Here is an 18,168-nt window from a genome sequence, read left to right on the forward strand (position 1 = left end):
ATTTTTTGACATAATTGTCGCGTTATTTTATGAAAGTTACACGTTACAGCGTGAAAATGATGACGTAAAAACGTGAAACTATCACGTAATCGTGATAATTTTCACATTATACCGTGATACTGAGCACTGTTTTATATATATACATATATATATATATATATATATATATATATATATATACATATATATATAGCTGAAATGAAATGCTGCAAGATGATGACTGTGTCCTGTAAAGAAAAAAAAAAAAAAAAGAAAGCGGTGCTTTGTGAACGTCATGCCAATTCTTCAGGTGATGTGGAAATAGTACAGGAGACATCGGTCTCCATAGTATCAACGAGTATCTGTTATTTTCCTTATTAACCAGCTTTTCTATACATATATATATATATATATATATATATATATATATATATATATATATATATATATATATATATATATATATATATGTACACACATATATATACATATATATATATATACATATATATATATATAAATATATATGTATATATATATATATATATATTTATATATATATATATATATATGTATATATATATATATATATATATATATATACATATATATATATATATATATATATACATATATATGTATATATATGGCAGACTCTTTTTTAGCTCCAATATATATATATATATATGTATATATATATATATATATATATATATATATATATATATATATATATATATATATATATATATATATACATATATATATATATATAAATATATATAGAAAGCCCAATCCTGCAGTCCTGTCTCCCCATGTCGTATTGTATTGTGTTGTGTATGTTTGGACAGGGATTTCGGGTGTATTTGGATACATGTGACAAATAAAGGGATCATTCAAAACAACAAAAAAAATATCACAAAATAAGGTGAAACTGTCAGATTGTTTTGTGCTAATTATGACGTAAAAACGTGATGGTTTCAAGTTATAGTGTGATACTGAGCCATGTTTTTTTTTTCCTAGGGTGGCAGCAATGCACTGTTGTACAATACAGAGGGAAAATGGAAATGGAAATGGAAATTTAAAAACATTTCTTGCTGTTCTATTCCTCTCCAACGCATCGTCATCATCATAATCATCTTCGTCATTATCGTCATCATCGTCATCACAACCTTTTCACTGGAGAACTGATAGCAGCAGGGCGCCCCTGAGGAACAAGCTCCGATCACTTGTGAACAACAGGCAAAGGTGAGGCGTCACCCCCCGGAGGCCTGCGTGTTAGCAACAACATGCTGCTAGCGTGTTAGCGACGACATGCTGCTTGCGTGTCTCGTGCCAATCAGCTGTTTCAGCTCGGCTTGGCCGCACTGAAGAGTGCACTCACAGATGTCGCAGGCCTTTGCGGATGCTAACGCTCGGCACGAGCGCTTTCTAACGCGCGATAAATGAATGCGCGTCAGAAATGTAGATAAAGGGAAAGAATCAAAGTGTGTGAGTCCAATAGAAAACCCGGCGACAAAAGAAGCCCCACTTGATCGCCCGCACAGACTGAGATTCTGTTGTCACATTCAATTGGCACACCCTGTGCATGAGCTGCGCTTCACACACCCCCGCCCCAGCCCCTCTTTTCTTTGAATGCTCAAAATGAATCGCGCCAAATGTGAATTGACATAATTCAATTTTCATGAATGCCGACAAAATGTTTGAATATTTAGCAGGCTGCATTTCTTCGTAATCTTCTGTTGGGCTAAAAATAATTGAAAGCAGAGTTTAATGTGTGCTTTTTCTCCCCCCGTGGACTCGGCGCTGTGGCACATTAACATAACAAAAGCTTCGGCCACCCAGAGAAGGTCTGTCCTCCCTCATTTTACAATCTTTGGAGCTCTAAAAAAAGACATAAAAGTCTAACTGAACCTTTTCTTGTGACTGCGTCAGCTAATACACAGCTATCTTCTGTCAACCAGAGCAGCCATAGCTATGTCTGTAGTTTGCAAAAAACAAAACAAAAACAAATAAATAAATAAGTTGTTTATCTAACAAATAAACTGAAACTACTTAAAAGTTACTTGAATTCACCTTTTTAAAGCTAATTTTGAGCTGACTAACTGGGATTCTCTGAAAGAGGAAACAATAATTCTATGTTGGTATTAAAATATCATTGCAGTCAAAGGGATTTTCCAGAGTAGTGTATTAACAAATGTAAAGACATAAAAAATAATTTTGGCAAATACCACTGCTGTCAATTTAGGGCAGCTGTGACATTGGGTAGTTTGGTTGCAAAACACTGTTCGGATTTCCAGCAATTTGGCTCCCTTGTCACATGACTCTTTTTTAGCTCCAAATAGATTTGTGGCCAAGTGAACCAGGAATATGAGTCACGTGAGTGTACTGGCATCTCTCCACAGTCACGTGTGTCTTTGAATATATCTCACAAAGTGCTCTACTACTGGTCGAATTAACACATGGGGTGATCCCAAAGAAATTACACGATGTGGCTGTTGTGGCACTTCAAGTGAAAAAAGACTCCAATATATCCCAGAATGCACAGCTGGCTGCGGCAGCTGGCTCGGTCCATTGAAATGCGCAGTTCTTCCAGCTGTTGGGTCCAACTGAGGTCGGATCATGTTGGATCACTGCAAATGAAGTGCTCAAAGCGCACTAAGACACCCCATCGAGGAAATTTTGGGCCGCCTGTTTGGCGTTCACAGCTGGCCAAATGATAGGCACTAAGGGGAAAACAAACTCAAGTGCAATTCAACCAAAGTCTGAGCCAGGTGTGAAAATCCTCTACAGCTCATCTTCAGACAAAATAATATTTAGCGATAGGAAGGATTGGATTTTTATCCAATTTTGTCATGCTAAAAAAGAAAACTATCAACAAAGTTCTACAAGGGGTACTTTTCGTGTGTTTATTTGTGTTGATTCGGGCCCGTGTTGACAGCAGTAGACAGCTGTATTGTATATACAGTAAAGAAAAACAAATGAAAAGTGGGCTGATGGACTCATGTATCATTGCTCCCCACACTTGCTCCTCTCTTACGTGCAGAATGAACCAAATCAATTAGTCGGCACGAACCGAAGGTGTATCTGAAGTATACTTTTTTTGTATGATATAAAACATCAGCTATATTTCACCAAACATAAAAGGCAGCACAAAAAGTCTATCCTTCTTTTTCCCTCTCTTCATTTTAATTCTGTTTAATCCACTTACTGGAGAAGCGTAAAATAGGCTTTTGGGAATTGCTGGGAAGGCGTTTTAAATAGAAATATTTAAATGTTCTCCAAGCTCTTAATGAGCAAAGTTGCTGATGGTAAGGAGCAATTTCACTCATTCCAGTTGAGAAATGATGAAGGGAATTAAATGTGACCATGTAGGAATGGATCCCCCCCCCCCATCCCCCCCCCCCAACCCCAAGCCCCCCTCCCGTGCCCCTGAGGCTGTAGCATAGTTAAAGTAAGAAGTTACGGAAGTACAACGAATGCCATGCGTGCTTGCAGCAGAGATTGCATGCCTGAGTGAGCCTTTTAAAGATCACAACCTGCATGAAGATGGAGATGAAAGGTACGGATCTGTTCAGCTTTAAAACAACTCGAAAATGAGCAACAAAAGTTTATTTTCCCATAGGAAGTAAGTGACCAGCTGGAACAAGAATCTAAATATGTTAATAATACACCCCCCCAACCCTCCAACACATACACACACACACACACACGCACACACACACACACACACACACACACACACACACACACACACTTGAATTAGGGGATTGAAGAGTTAAAACCATCCATTGTTGACGCAGAATGTTGCAGACTTTTGCATTTACAAGAAAACATGTTGCCTGTGAAAAAGATCACCTGAGCCACATTGTATCTGTAATATGGATCAAATAGGGAAAAGAAAGCAATCCCCTTTCCACATGAGTGATTGACCGACAGTATTCTACACAGCTACTCCTACAGCAGTTAGCTTCTTCCTCATCGCTGGTAAAAACAGCAAAAACAAAGATGACCTCTATTCAATTAAAATACCTCCCTTGCTCTTGTAAGCCATTGAATTGCTATGTTCTACTGTACAAGTTAGTAGTACTACTTTTATACCATTATTAAATATCAAACTACTGTCATTAGAAGTAATCTACTCCTCGTTTTCTGAGGTATTCTGATTTAAGATGGAATGGAATTAAAATTGACTTTGAAGTCACAAAGACTTTCCTTCAATGCCGTTATTTTGAAAGTGAACAGTGTGGAGTGCCCTTATTCCTATTCCTCAGACTCTGCAGTTATTTCAAGTGCACTTGATGCTCTGCTTCATGGGCATGGTGTATGGGGGACACTGTGAGCATGTCTGTTCTTACCGTAAAGCTGAACTTCATCTCATTTACTGTTCCCTTTTGTAATAACCAGTGGCAACGCCATCGGCATTCTCTAAATAACAGAATGGCAATGATAATAATACGTACATTTTTAAATTTCAACATCCACCTACGTCACATGATTGACTTGTGACGTGCATATTTCTTTAAGGAGAGGGTTCGCTGAAACACATAGGGATGGCTGTTAGAAGAGGGTCTCTGGGACAAATAGACCGAGCGAAGTGGGCAAAGAGAGTGGGAAGCCATAACCACTTTCCCATTAGGCCATTGATTTTTCTCCCTCTCAAGGACATGCTTCAATCCCAAGCCCATGTGTGGAATGTCTGTGAGGAATCTACGGCTAAACAAGGAAGAGTTAAGCGGCCCGGTTGCTTGCGTCCAGTCCATAAATCTGACTGCACCTCTACGTGGTAGCAGAATGGGCGAATTGAGGCAAGGTCAGAGGGTGAGCAGTTGTGATAAGCCAATTGGTTTGATGGGGCTCTCATCAAAAAGATGGCATTTTCATTGGCATGAGTGAGCGCGAGCATAAATACTTAAAAAAACAAAACACAAACAAAAAACAAACAAAAAAACAAAATGGCCAAAGATTCAGGTTGAGCGCACACGCATACAACACATTCACACTGTGGTGTCACATCATTGAATTCCACTATCAAAATACTGGTTATATAAATCAACAACAACAAAAACAAAATCCAGCCTCACCCGTCACCTGGACATAGGACTCCTTACCAGTGGGAGTAATTAATTGTCCCTTAAAGTAACCAGTTGTTTGCCTTTGTGCACCAATTAATATTCCATTCCATTACCATTATGGAAAGATTTATTATGGATTGTATGTTGAGTAACAAAACCATAACAAAATCGTAGGGATTGCATGAACTGAGTGTCACTAAAAATGGAAAAAATGCTCTTATTTAGTGTTTAAATACAATCAAATTTAGGACAGTATAAGGATAAGGATAAGTAAGTTAAGCAATAGACTACAATAAATATACAAACACATCTTGTCTGCCAATAACTTATTATGACGGGCCATCAGCCCAAAAGCACAGATAAAGTGTCAAAAAGAGAAGTTGTATTTGTGGCTGTATTGAGAACTACACCGACGTCAATTTTAAATTGACAGTCTGATGTGACAGGATGCAATAATGTTCCTTACAAGGGAGATATGACCTTGTCCCTGTCAATATTGTTGATGATCTACCTTTTGTAAGTGGCTGTCAGTGGGGATGGACACAATATGCCTTGCTGAATGCCTGGCTGCTAACAAAGGCGCCACCTCCCCCCTTTAAAGACAGCTCAGGCGTTTGCTGCACTGACAATGAACTGCAGATACTTCTCATGGTTTTAGAGCAGATCATCAAAGGTTAGAATTACTACTTGCCAGCAGTTATGGTTAGGCCGACATTGTGTTGAAGCTTTAGAAAATCTTTTAAAGGACAAAAGGTAAGCAAATTGCATGCTACTTTGCCACATGGAGGTTTTGTTGCGTTTAGCACCAATAGCTTGCGTTGCAGTGTTAATGTCGCACTAGCTCCAACTGCAATAGAGCTTTTGACTTGCATATGAACATGTATATGAAATTAAGGGGCACTGAAAAGAGGAATGATGATCACCATCTCCAGCGCACAAATCAATAACATATGAATTTTAAAATATTTAGCACCACGATCTTGTTTTTGTAATATCTGGTGTTTGTTTGTCTATCTCTCGTCACACGCTAGTTTCAGTTTGCACTTCCACTGTGAATAGTCTCAGTCAAGAATGAAGAAATGTATCTGCCATTCGTGCACGCTCACATAGGGAGTCTGTTCCTGATCTCAAGTCCACCAAAATATTTATTGGGGACACGCTCCAAATAGATATATTTTCTTTTTTGTTGATTCAGTGAAGTATACATAAAACATGAAAACATGGAAAGAAATGGATCAGTCCCTGGTTTTTCCAAAGTGGCACACAAAGTGTACTACTATTTAATCAGCATTTTCCACAACTCTGACTGGATGACAATGAATGATGCTAAGACGAAACAGAAGAAGTCATTGGGCTCTGAAAGGCAGCAATGACATCACAAAACACCCATGAATTGTCATTACGGTCAAGAAGGGTAAGAGGCCAGAGCACACAATAGTGGCAAGTGGATTATAAAGACTTCAGCTCAGTTTGATTCTTTATGATTAAATGTGATTAAAAACTTTCTTCCAAAGTAATGTATAAATTGACTCTGGTCACTTGGTGTTAACAAGCCATTATTGTGTTGATGAAGTGATGAGGTGACGTCCAATATCTTTGGTGTTGGCCAGATATTGGACGTCACACATTCAGTTTTGGGAGAATTAAATGTCTATGAAGATTCCAAGAAGGCTCCATGAGTCCAACAGTTTTACACCAAAGACTGCTCTACAAAAAGGTAGAAGGCCACTTTGTCCAGCACCTGTTGCCAGGCAGCTTAGAGCACATCAACGATGGAGCACATCCTATACGCAAGCCTTGGGTCGCCACGTTTGTTTCCCATCTAAGAAAATAGAGTGCAAGTTTGTATGATTAAAAAAAACTAGCATTTGTAAAATCTTAAAGATTCCATGGCCACACAGCCGCATGTAATGCTCTTCCTGTGAAACACGGTCATGGTGACACCATGCATTACCACCATACTTCACCAATTCATTAGTGGAACTGAATATGGCAATAATTTGACATAATACGCTTTTGAGGCAACAGAAAGAGTGTAGTAGTTAGACCATTATGGTGCAGGTGGGCATCAAAGGATTGATGGCTGAAAAGCCCATGTGACTCAACTAATGCTGTTTGTGACATTTCAGCTCAAGGGGGATGGGAGAAGTCCTCATCTCCAGATTATGTCAGCAGATGAAAGCTGAAAGTAGTGAGAAGTAAGTACAGTGTCTACTTAAATGGTCTCTAATGGTAGAGACAAAAACTGGGAGCCGGCTCGATCGGCAGGACTAGAAGTGAAAAATAGAGCTGTTCTTTGTGGTGCAATTTGATCCTGTAAAACTGTCATTTTTAAAAAAAAAATAAAAAAATACAGTGCTTTTAGGTTTGGCTTTCATAATGGTGCAATTTAACAAGGTGAATGTTTGCAAGTCTAACAAGTATGTGTTAAACTAACAATAGATAGACTAGGCTTTTTCCTCTGTTGATTATATTTAGACCATTTGCAAGTTCTCAATTTTCATGTTTTTTTTTTCTTCTGACATTTTACACTGACAACCTTATCATTATCTGCTAAATGCTAAGGACGACACCGGCCTCACAGCAGGAAGGTCGTGGGTTTCATCAACAGTCACTGGTTCTGAAACTGCATGTATTTCAGTGACCTCACTCAAGATCTCCTCCAACATCACCTGCTTGCCTCTTTAGACCACTGGACACCAATCTTCTCACCCCCATCCTCAGGACCAAGCATCAGCCATTGCATTGCCACTCCCACCCCCTGGAGGCCCCTCCCCCCACTCCAAAGTTTTGCAGCTTAAACTGAATCCAGTCATTTAAAAATCAAGTCAAAAACAACTATTTACAAAAACTACCAACATCAAACTCACTCACTCTTCATCCAGCTCCATAAGCAAACCTGAAACACATATTCATTTGTTGTGTTCCACCATCATTTGAACAACCATCGCAAACAATTGAGTATTGAGAAAAGCACTTCACAAGATTCCATGTACATGTGTATGTCCATTAAATGCTTCTCACTAAGTGAACTGTCTTGTCTGATGTCTTGAAATTTACCAACCAGTTGACTTTTATGTATATCTTTATGTCATTTCACCCCATCCTTATGGTTGGTTATGCCAGGAACAATCGCACAAGCATAGAAAATAAAATAAAATAAAAAAAAACACTGACATACGTATCCATTTTACAGCAAATGTTGAGAAAATATATATAAGATCTGCAAAGACATAAGCTTCAGTTGAATTTATGCATTTAATAATATCTGGAGCTGCAGGCTTTATGGGTCATGAGCTCACATTTATGTCAAAAACGGTCTCAGCAGATGTTGACGCCTACGTGCATTTTCTTGAGTGCACAGATTTATGCTTTAGTGCACAAATTCAACATACAGGTGCAAAATAGGTAGGAGTCACCAAAAACCTGCATTCTATTGGTTACACCCTCAGGGACCACCAAAAATAGTCACAGGAAAAACTAAAAATTACTGTAAATGAATGTAAAGGAGCCCTAAATGCATACCTTTACAAAGTGTTTTTTTTTTTTTTTTCTGTTGGCATAACGCACAAGCAAAAAAGACATTGAAATGGCCCAAATGTCAATTTCTTACAATTTGGTCTAATTTCGACTGAATACTGCCATAAAGCTATGGGCGTGGCTGGAGATTAGAAGCCAAGTATGGACAGGCACTCACATGCCAATCATTGCTCACCACTGGAATCTTGCAGACCGGAAATTTAGTATGGAGCTTCAGAAATGGGTATTTGCAAACCAATGTGTGACGTCAAGATGGCTTCGTCAGACAGTCATATACAGTCAGTGGCTCAGCCATGAATGGCAAATCATAGAAGGTGCAGGGGCACATTTCAATCTCATGTGAGCAGGACTAAACCTGAAACGAGCAGTGGAAGAGATTACACGAGCAGCAGTAATTTCAGCAGCATGCACAGCCCTACTGCCCGTGTGTATTAATGCCAAGTAGTAACTCATCCAGCTGCCTGCACCCTCTTTGACATCCTGATTTTGTGTACAGAAGACAAAGAAAGCGCACACATTTAACATCTTCGAACTTATCTAATTTGTTTGGTGTAGATGTGATGCCACTCTTTACCCAAGTTATCTGTTGTCTTCGTAAAATCTGATCTACATGAGACACATGTTGGCTTTGAGTCCAGGTCTTGATATTGTGATTATAAATACTCGGGTCTGGTACAGAGGAGGTCCAAACTGCTGGTACACAAACAAACAAACAAACAAAAAAACTAGAAAACGAGAGGTAGAAGAGAGAACAGATGTCTAGGTTGGACTTGGGACTTGGGAGTGAGATGCTGACGATTGTGGTGTGCACGTGCTTGTGTGCATTTGCATGTCTCACAAGAGAGAAAACACTTGCTGATGAAACAATAAGGGCGACTCACCCTCCCTTAAACTTTACTAGACGATTCAATCTAACAAACTGTGTCTTCTTGTGCTGCCACCAACCCTTTGTGTAACGCACTAACCGGTTTCAGACAGGAGCTTGATGGACTCCAGGACACGCTCGGTGTAGACTCCCGGTTCGTAGTTTTCCATCTCAGCATTAATGATGTGGACAACACGAGCAGCCCGGCCACGGATGGCTCCAGCAGTTCGGTCAAGAGTGTCGACGTCTCCCTCTTGCAGAGCTATTACGCATTTGTTGACATCCTCAAGGATGTGGTTCTCTTTGGGAGGAAAGAAAATATTGACAGTGAATGGATGCGGACAGACCCAAGTCTTTCGCAAAGATAAATTAATATTGGTCTGAACAATATTCGTTGATCCTTGGGAGAAAAAAAGAAATGCGTGAGCAAAGCTGAAAATGCAAAGTGTTCAGTGAAGTTTCCCCTGCTTATCTGGGACCAGGTCGCGGGAGTAGCAGTCATTTTGAACATAAAGCATAAAAGCATGTTTGTCGTGATAGATTTGTTAGATTCCTGTGTTTCAACTCTTAGGACCAGATTTACTAAGATATCGGATAGCACGCACAAAATCGATTGTGTGCAGCTAGCTAGCAAACATATCTATCTAAATTAGACACTCAACAACATAAAACAATTCCACTTACCTGACACAGACAGGAAGTCATCCACAGAGGTGATGTCGTCCACAGCCTCGGTCAATATGCGCACCTGCTTCTCCCACTGATCCTTGAAAACATCCATGTTGTCCTGGGCCACCTTGCTCTGGGGTCTGGCAGCCAGAGTCAGAGCTGCATTGATGACCTGCAGTGAAGGAGGGTCAACACTTATCAACAGACGAGCCCAAGGTCACACAGGCAAGGAGCAAAGGGTTGACCTGAAAGCCTCAGCAAGTCAACATGCAACTTGAATCTTTCAATTGATTGAGTTCTCATCCTGCACATACCATACAAAACTCACTCAACAATTACGTGTCTTCACTTGGTCATGAACTGCCTAGGAATGAGAAAAGTCCATTTTCTTTTGACATGACTCTCTTGTGGCAAAGGAGATCAGCTCTTTGTGATATAACAAAGGCCACTGATGGCCTCACTCCTGCCTTTTTGTCCTCTTGTTAGAGGACAATTCTAATAACTAGGTTACCTGTAAGAGGCTGTAAACAGAGGACTAAGGAAGTTCTGTGGAAATCTACACTTTATTTTCAGACAATTAATTGCCATTAATTTGCCATATGCCATTACTTTGGCATGAAATACACCAAAAAAAACCTTAAAATAAAGGTGATATGGGTTTGAGCCTTTAAAACGATGTATGAAGTGTGGCCTCCCTTCTGATTCGTGCAGAGAGACTGTATTTTTGTTCACCAGGGCATTTTGTTCATGGGCATCATGTTTTTTGTCTGTTATCATTAACTTTCAGAGAAGATCAGAGCTAATAACAATTTGCAATTTAAAGTGCAAATGGAGCAGAACATTTTGCACTCCTGTGAGAATTCAGGCCACGAGTGACACGGTGGTGCTTTTATTCATTTTTTAATTTAGCTGGGATATGTTCTAGAGTACTATTGGATTTTTTTTATTCACAGCAAACTTTTCCCCCTTTTTTGTAACTGCTTTGACAGAATAAAGCTTGCCAAGACACAAAGCGTCAGTCTCTGTACTTGGAACTTCAAGGGTCTGATCTCTATAAGATAGACAACATGGCTCTGGGCCAGAAAAGATCAACACTTCACAGGATATGGAAACTCATTCAAGTTTAAAAAGCTTAATTATGCCCCCTATATTTTCCTTTCAGTTAAAGACTACCTTCCCCAAGATACGGAAGAAAAGCTGAAGAAAAAGAAACGTATTTACACCTCTGCACAGTTGGCACGAATTCTTGAGGTCTCTTTGAGAATATGTGGGGATTTCTGTTTGTAATGATCAGGTTATTAGATGTAGTTGCTGTGGTGATGGAGAAAGACGGGGGGCTGTTGCTGATGTTTTGTTTGCTTTTCTGAAGATATGAAACCGAGGTTAAATTCAGGCAGAACAGATGGAAACGTTTCTCTTTGTTCCTCCAAGACGTTACATTGCTGCTTCCAAGTCACAGAGTGCCTGTCTATTTTTCTGTTTATTTTTTATTTTTTCCCCCCTGCCTTTTCTGGGTCTGCCTGCACGTTGCCAAGACAAATCAGGAGATGGTTTCTCTCAAACTCAGCAGGTGCACACGGTGGCTTCCTGCCTATAAACTCCTGAATTTTAAGTTCCTCATCCCATTCCAAATCCCCCTCTACATAACAATGTTGGTTCCTTTGTGGGCCTACTGATCTGATTCAAGTCCGACATCAAAGCCTATCTATATGTTGCTCATTTGTTATTCTTCTATTCTGGAAACTAAATGACGATTTTTAAGACTTACCAACAAAAAAAAAAGACAAAACCCTCTTATTCATGTATTGTAAGAAGGTGTTAAAGAGAAAGAGTGAACATTCTTGTCCTCACCTGTGGACATAAGCTGTCGATCTGGGTGGCAGCCATTCGAACCAACTTGACACCTTCTTCGTTGTTGGAGATGGAGCATGCCAGGTTGGCCACCTGGAACAAACAAACAATAAATTGAGCCTTGATGTCCGCCCAAAAAGATCTTTTATCTCCAGTAGGCTAGGCGTCTAAATAGTGAACTGGAAAAGTTTATGACTGATAACCAAAGATATTTTTTACAGCCTTCTTATAAAGGAGAGACAATAACAGTTGTCAACTCAAAATGAGCTTTGACTGTTTTTGTCACCTGTTCATTGTATCCTCATGTGGGGTGAGGTGTATGCACATTTTGATGTTATTTGCAGAATTACACATACATATATGCACTCAAACATAAAATATGTGTAAACAATCGCAATCATTTGAAGGGGCATTGTTATTTCATTATATCAGATTTGTTTTGCTCTGTCCATACACCTCAACCACACAGTGCCCTGCATGTCCTCACTGGTCTTCCCGTGCACCGAGCACGATAGCCACTGAGCCAACAAGACTGCTATAGCACAGTTACAAGGACAATGTCAAGTGAACAACTACGTCTGCTGTTTTGCAGGAGAGAGGGTGATCCTATATTTCTAACCGGTTGTTTTGCTTTACTACAAACTACAATTCCAGCTAGCGTTTCACCCGTCTACGGTATCGTTGGGAGAGGGTTTACGCTCTGAAGGAAGGGATGGCAGTGTGGCCAGGTCTGGAAATAAGGAGGAACCAGAGATCGACACAATCGCAGGGTGTATGATGTCACTAGCTAGCACTCCGAATGTTGCATAGCTCCTTTCGAGATTAAGAGAAGCACTATATTTAAATACCTTAGAGTGAGTGGTTGAAAAAATGATTAGGATTTGTTGTAATGGGAGACTGTCTCACTGCTTGTTGCTCTGTCTTCCTCTCTTTCTCTACGCCTTAAGTTTCTTTTGTTACCTCTGCCATCATGAACATACAAGGCCAGTCAGCTAACTTTTGAAAGATTGACAAGAAGTGTGTTTGTGTTCTGTAGCAAGTCAAGGGATCAGAAGAAAGAGGATTTTGAACCCATTGTTTCAGTGAAAAACTACATAGACTAGTGTTGCTTTGAATACCGAAGTACATGAACGTCACCACTTGGGGGGCGTTACTCATTGTTGGCAGGAAAAGTACCAGTAAAGGTGACATACTAGCACATAGGGTATGACATACTGACTGATGGTGGAACATAACTACTTCTTTAAAACTCCTGCAGGTCCATAAAGTATGCAACGAGGAAATTGACAGACCACGGGTTGCAATCAAGTACATTGCCGTCACAAGCTAATTGGAATAACTCAACTCTGCTTCTGGTTACACAGAGGCTGTTTTACTATCAAAGCAATTCTTTGGATCATTAATTTATTTTCTATACCCACTTTTCTGGCATTCAGAGTCGTGGAGGCTGCTGGAGCCTCTCAGCTGTCATCGGGTGAAGGTGGGGTTTCACCTTGGACAAGTTGCCAGTTTATTGCAGGGCCACACAGCAAAACAAACAACCATTCACATTCACACTCACTCCTACCGCCAGTTTCCAATGTGCAGTGCAGGTTTTTGGTTTGTGCCCAGCGAGAATGCACGCAGACACAGGGACAACACGCAGTCTCCACACAGTAAGGCCTTGGATCTGGGATGCAAACCTGCAACCTTCTTGCAGCGAAGGAACGGTGCTAACCACTGCAGGGCATTGTCAATAGTAAATATCATTTTAACACAGGACACTTCTGGGGTAAAGACACATTGCAGACTCTCAAATCATGTGCATTTTTTAAACGTCTGTCTTTGATTTTATTTTTCTTTAAATTTGTTTTTTTTATTTCCCTATGTTCCTGCAGCACAACACGTTTTAAAATCAAAGGCAAAGCCGGATTTTCAGTTTCTCCATACTCTATAAATATTCATTTCTTGCCAGCTAAAATATGCAAACATGCGCACACGCACACGGGTTTCCCGCTGCATTCCCTCGAGACGTTCTTCCACAGTAGCATTGTACTTCACAGTTCGTTTTCATAACTTCATCCTCTGTGTAATCCAATACCATCCTTAAGTAAATCAGATTTAAGCATGAGCCCGGGATTTGAAACTGAGCTAAACAGACACATGCCTGTTGGCAGCATAAGATGCCAGCCTGTATTAGCACTTCTAGCTCTTGCACGTCACTCTTTGAGGCAAATTGAGGTAAATCAAATTTGTGTTAGAGGACTCTTGCTTAGAGCTCTGTCTCTTTGCTCATGACAGCAATGAGCACATTGATGGATTGCGGGCCTTTGTATGAAGCTGAGAGAATGTGATTGAGCATCTGTCGTCAAAATGAATGCGCGCTGCTGCCTGTGGAATTCAGAGGAGCTTTGCACCATCCCGCATGCACTTGCTGTTGCTGTGAGAGTGATGTGAGTTTTCGAGGGACATAAGCTGCCATTTGGCAAATAAAATAAGTGCCGTTTCCTGATGAAAAATCTTTAATGTGATTTTCTTTTCTTTCTTTCTGTCTTTTTTTTTTTTGAAGTTTCCTGTCTTGTCAGGCCTTTTTGAGTATCTGTCATACTGTGGGATTTCTTGGTTTTTGAAGGTGAGAATATGCTTAGCCATTGACTTTCTTTCAAGTTGCTGTACCGAGGAACAGCAACCAAAGGAAGGAGACCACCTTTTCTTCTCTTGCTCTGTTCAAGTGCAGCAGGCCCGTGACTACTTAAAAGTAGGCAGGATGGCAAAGACCTTTTCTTTTTCTTTTTGTAAGGCTAGAAAGAAGCCTAGCAGGCACACTCCATTTTACCAAAGTCAGACGGTTGGGAAAGCGCCAGCTCCCTGACATCCAGCCAACACGACTAATTGCAATTATCAAAGGAAAAATCTTTTCTTTGAGGGTTTTGCTTTCTGTAGAGATGGGGAGGGAAGGGGAAGTAAAAAAAAAAACAAACCCTATGAGACTCAAGCTCACACCCAAGACGACGTTGTCAACCATGTTGACACATGATATGCAATTCAAAGAAGTGTGTGTGTGTGTGTGTGTGTGTGGGGTGGGGTGCGAGGAAAGAGAGATTCTTGCCGAACTAACATTTTTCACATTAGCCTCGGACAAAGAACTATTGATTTTGTGTGTTTGGTCTGGCCCAGGTAATCACTCGAGCTCTAATTTGATGAAGGTTTCCTCCACTGCAGTCAGCGGCCTCATGTCAGCCAATAAAGTCACAAACGATCAACTGGTAAACCGACGGTGGAAAAACAAACAAACAAAAAAACATGCCAAATAACAGCCTTCATTTATAATTTTTTTAAATTATTTATTTATAGAATGTAAAAAGAACCTCAGTCTGGCACAGCCTATTTTAGCATCAAAGATCATCCTAATAGATTCTGTCTATATTTGACCTCCATTGCAACCACTCAGTCTATTCATATTCATCATCTTACGACCACGACTTCTGGCAAATTACTTTTATTTCTATTTTGTCTTCAGTTGATAATATCCAAGCACAGTGCCAGACAACTGGAGTGCAGAGGCAGTAGATGGCTGTCCTCGCTTTAATCACGACGGTCTACTGGCACTAACTCATGCCACTTCTACAGCCATTTCCAGCTGCTCCGCCACAAATCTAGTCACTGACTCTGGGATACGACAGAGGACAGAGGAGAGTGTCAGCCAGGGCACTCGGGGGGGTGGGGGGGGGGGTAAGCTGTAGGCCTGGGGAGTGAAATTGAAGAGCAGGCGAATGGCGTTTGAAGTTGACACGTGAAAGCTGGAAGCATTTGTTCAATTAAAACACTGTCATCAGAATGTTTATTTTACTCGATGTAGGTGATGGGACGCTCGATTGATACAAGGTCACATGGCAGTGGTTGCCATCTTTCAAATGCTGGAAAAAAATAAACGCGGTGGAGACGTTTGTCTCACTAAGAAGCTAATATATACCACAATATGTCAAAACCAAACTCAATTCGTAGGTAAAATATATTTATCCTAAAATGTGACGAAGTGTAAACTGGCAAAAAAAAAAAAAAAATCCTCACTTCGAAATGTCTACTTTGTTTGTTAAAAAAAAAAATTGCCACAGAACTAGAACACACACGCATGCACACACACTGTAAATAAATCAGTCTGTCACCACCGATGAAGCAGAACACCTAACTGGGGAATACAGAATGCAGACTGTGAAACAATTACAGGCCTTCCCTCGGAGGAGCACTTCTATTTGTTCCAGTCATTTGCTGTCGAGCTCCCAGGCACTGCCTTGCCTGCATGTGCGACATATTGACCGGAGGTGACATAAACAGGTTAAGGTGCATCACGTTAGGTAATGCCAGATGTCAAGGTTGCGTGAAGTTCAAGTCTATAAGGGATATGAGGCAGCAGAGTGGACGACCTTCTGTGACCAGCCATAAACCACGTCTCTGAAAATCAATCCCTATTAGGCGAAGAAGTGCCTATTGCCCAAGGAAGAAAGCCCGGCGGGCTCAGAGCAACATCACAAGGCGTGCCAGACCCCGGAGCGTACTAACAAGAAAAGTGTGAAATAACCACATCAAAGGCGGGACCTTCGGAGGCGTGCTCTCTTATTGATGATTGTTGTGATTCCTATTCTGTTGCTTGATCACGATGGATCAAACTAGCATCGTGACTTGGGAAAGTCCAAATAAATCAAACACACATTCCCAGGCCCAACTGTATCACTGTGATTTGTTCTGCAGTGCACTAACACCAGGAAACACCGCATTATTACATTTTTTTGTACCCACATAAATCACACCAGTGGGCAACCTGCGTGGTTCCATCTTGTAGAGATTGGCTTTGCAAATCTCAATTTCATCCTCATTGTAAAATCTGGTTGACAGCACTCAGAATATTGTAGAAGGCAGGTAAAATGTCACTACAACCCTTTGTGTCTCTGAAGGTGGTGAAAAAGTAGAAATTGTTACCAACACACATAAATTAAATTATTTACTTACAATGTTTAAATTGTCAGAGGTAGCTGCAGTAATGCGGCCGTTGTACTGTGTTGTACTGGTACAACGGCCGCACTATAGTGAAGAAGGAACTGAGGTGAAAGGCAAAGCTCTCCATTTAGCGGTCCATCTACATTCTGACTCTCACTCTGTCTCAGATGCCACCTGGATGCCTCCCTACGGAGGTATTTAGGGCTTGCTCCACTAAGAGGAGGCCTAGAGGAAGACCCAGGACCCGCTGGAGGGACTGCCTCTCTCGACAGGCCTGGGAACATCTCGGGATCCTCTCGGTAGAGCTGGAAGAAGTGTCCTGGGAATGGGAAGTCTGGGCATTTCCGCTCAGACCGCTACTCCCGCAGCTTGGCCTCGGGTAAGCGGAGGAAACTGAAGTGAACTCGTGTTTAAATTGTCAAAGCCATAGATGTAAATACGTGGACACAATCCAGATAACCAAGCATCTTCAATAAAAAAAAACAAAAAAACTTGCCTTTACAATAACATACCCAAGTACATTGTTTTTTTTGTATTTTGAACAATCACAATTAAAAACGGTAAAATAAAAGATCTCAAAACTAGATCAACGATAACCCAATGACAAGAAGAACAAAGAAAATACATACTTAAAAAGGAGCTGAAAGACATTTACATCTACGTATTTAATCTTACCTATTCTATAACACTAATTACTTGTATAGAAATGCATTTGCATTCCTCTATGAAAAAATAAAAATGCAAGAAAGATGAATTGTACGGTTCCACCAATAGAAAAGATTAAATTGGTGTGTGTGTGTGTGTGTGTGTGTGTGTGTGTGTGTGTGTGGTGGTGGTGGTGGGGGGGGGGCATGGCTTTGGTTAACTAATTTTTCCGTGTAGTATTTATCATGAACCAATTTGATGTTAAATCAAATCTGCAATCAAGTCGTGTTCAAAGTGGGATGGAGGTTGCCGTCACATCACCGTCTTGGTGACAACCATGACTACGCTTGCATGAAGAGCTGCCAGAAAATGATTTACAGCGATCGTATTTCTGGAGCTGCAGCACTGGAGCGAAGACTCATGTCCCCGCTGTGACTTGCTTTTCCATATGTAATTTGCCACGGGCCGGAGAGGTAAGCCACGACCATCACCATGGAGAGGTTACACTCACGCTCAAGACAATACACAGTGGGACTGCACATCGCGCGGCACCTGCACTCATGCGACACG

General features: G+C 40.7%; 1 protein-coding gene and 1 long non-coding RNA gene across 2 annotated transcripts in view; one reads left to right on the forward strand and one right to left on the reverse strand.

Annotated features, from left to right (window-relative positions):
* ctnna2 (catenin (cadherin-associated protein), alpha 2) overlaps positions 1–18,168 on the reverse strand; it is a 258,023-nt gene that overhangs the window by 28,790 nt on the left and 211,065 nt on the right. Inside the window, exons 10-12 of the mRNA XM_076045078.1 lie at positions 11,980–12,072; positions 10,144–10,300; positions 9,560–9,760 (exon numbers count right to left, since the gene is read on the reverse strand). Coding sequence (XP_075901193.1) covers positions 9,560–9,760; positions 10,144–10,300; positions 11,980–12,072 — 451 coding nt within the window. The remainder of the gene's footprint in view (positions 1–9,559; positions 9,761–10,143; positions 10,301–11,979; positions 12,073–18,168) is intronic.
* LOC142900744 (uncharacterized) overlaps positions 1–18,168 on the forward strand; it is a 289,985-nt gene that overhangs the window by 8,014 nt on the left and 263,803 nt on the right. The gene's annotated exons all lie outside the window — the stretch shown is intronic.

The sequence above is a fragment of the Nelusetta ayraudi genome, unplaced genomic scaffold (genome assembly GCF_046127955.1).
Source record: "Nelusetta ayraudi isolate G7.1 ecotype Tasmania unplaced genomic scaffold, CSIRO-AGI_Nayr_v1 ptg000004l, whole genome shotgun sequence".
Lineage (NCBI taxonomy): Eukaryota > Metazoa > Chordata > Actinopteri > Tetraodontiformes > Monacanthidae > Nelusetta > Nelusetta ayraudi.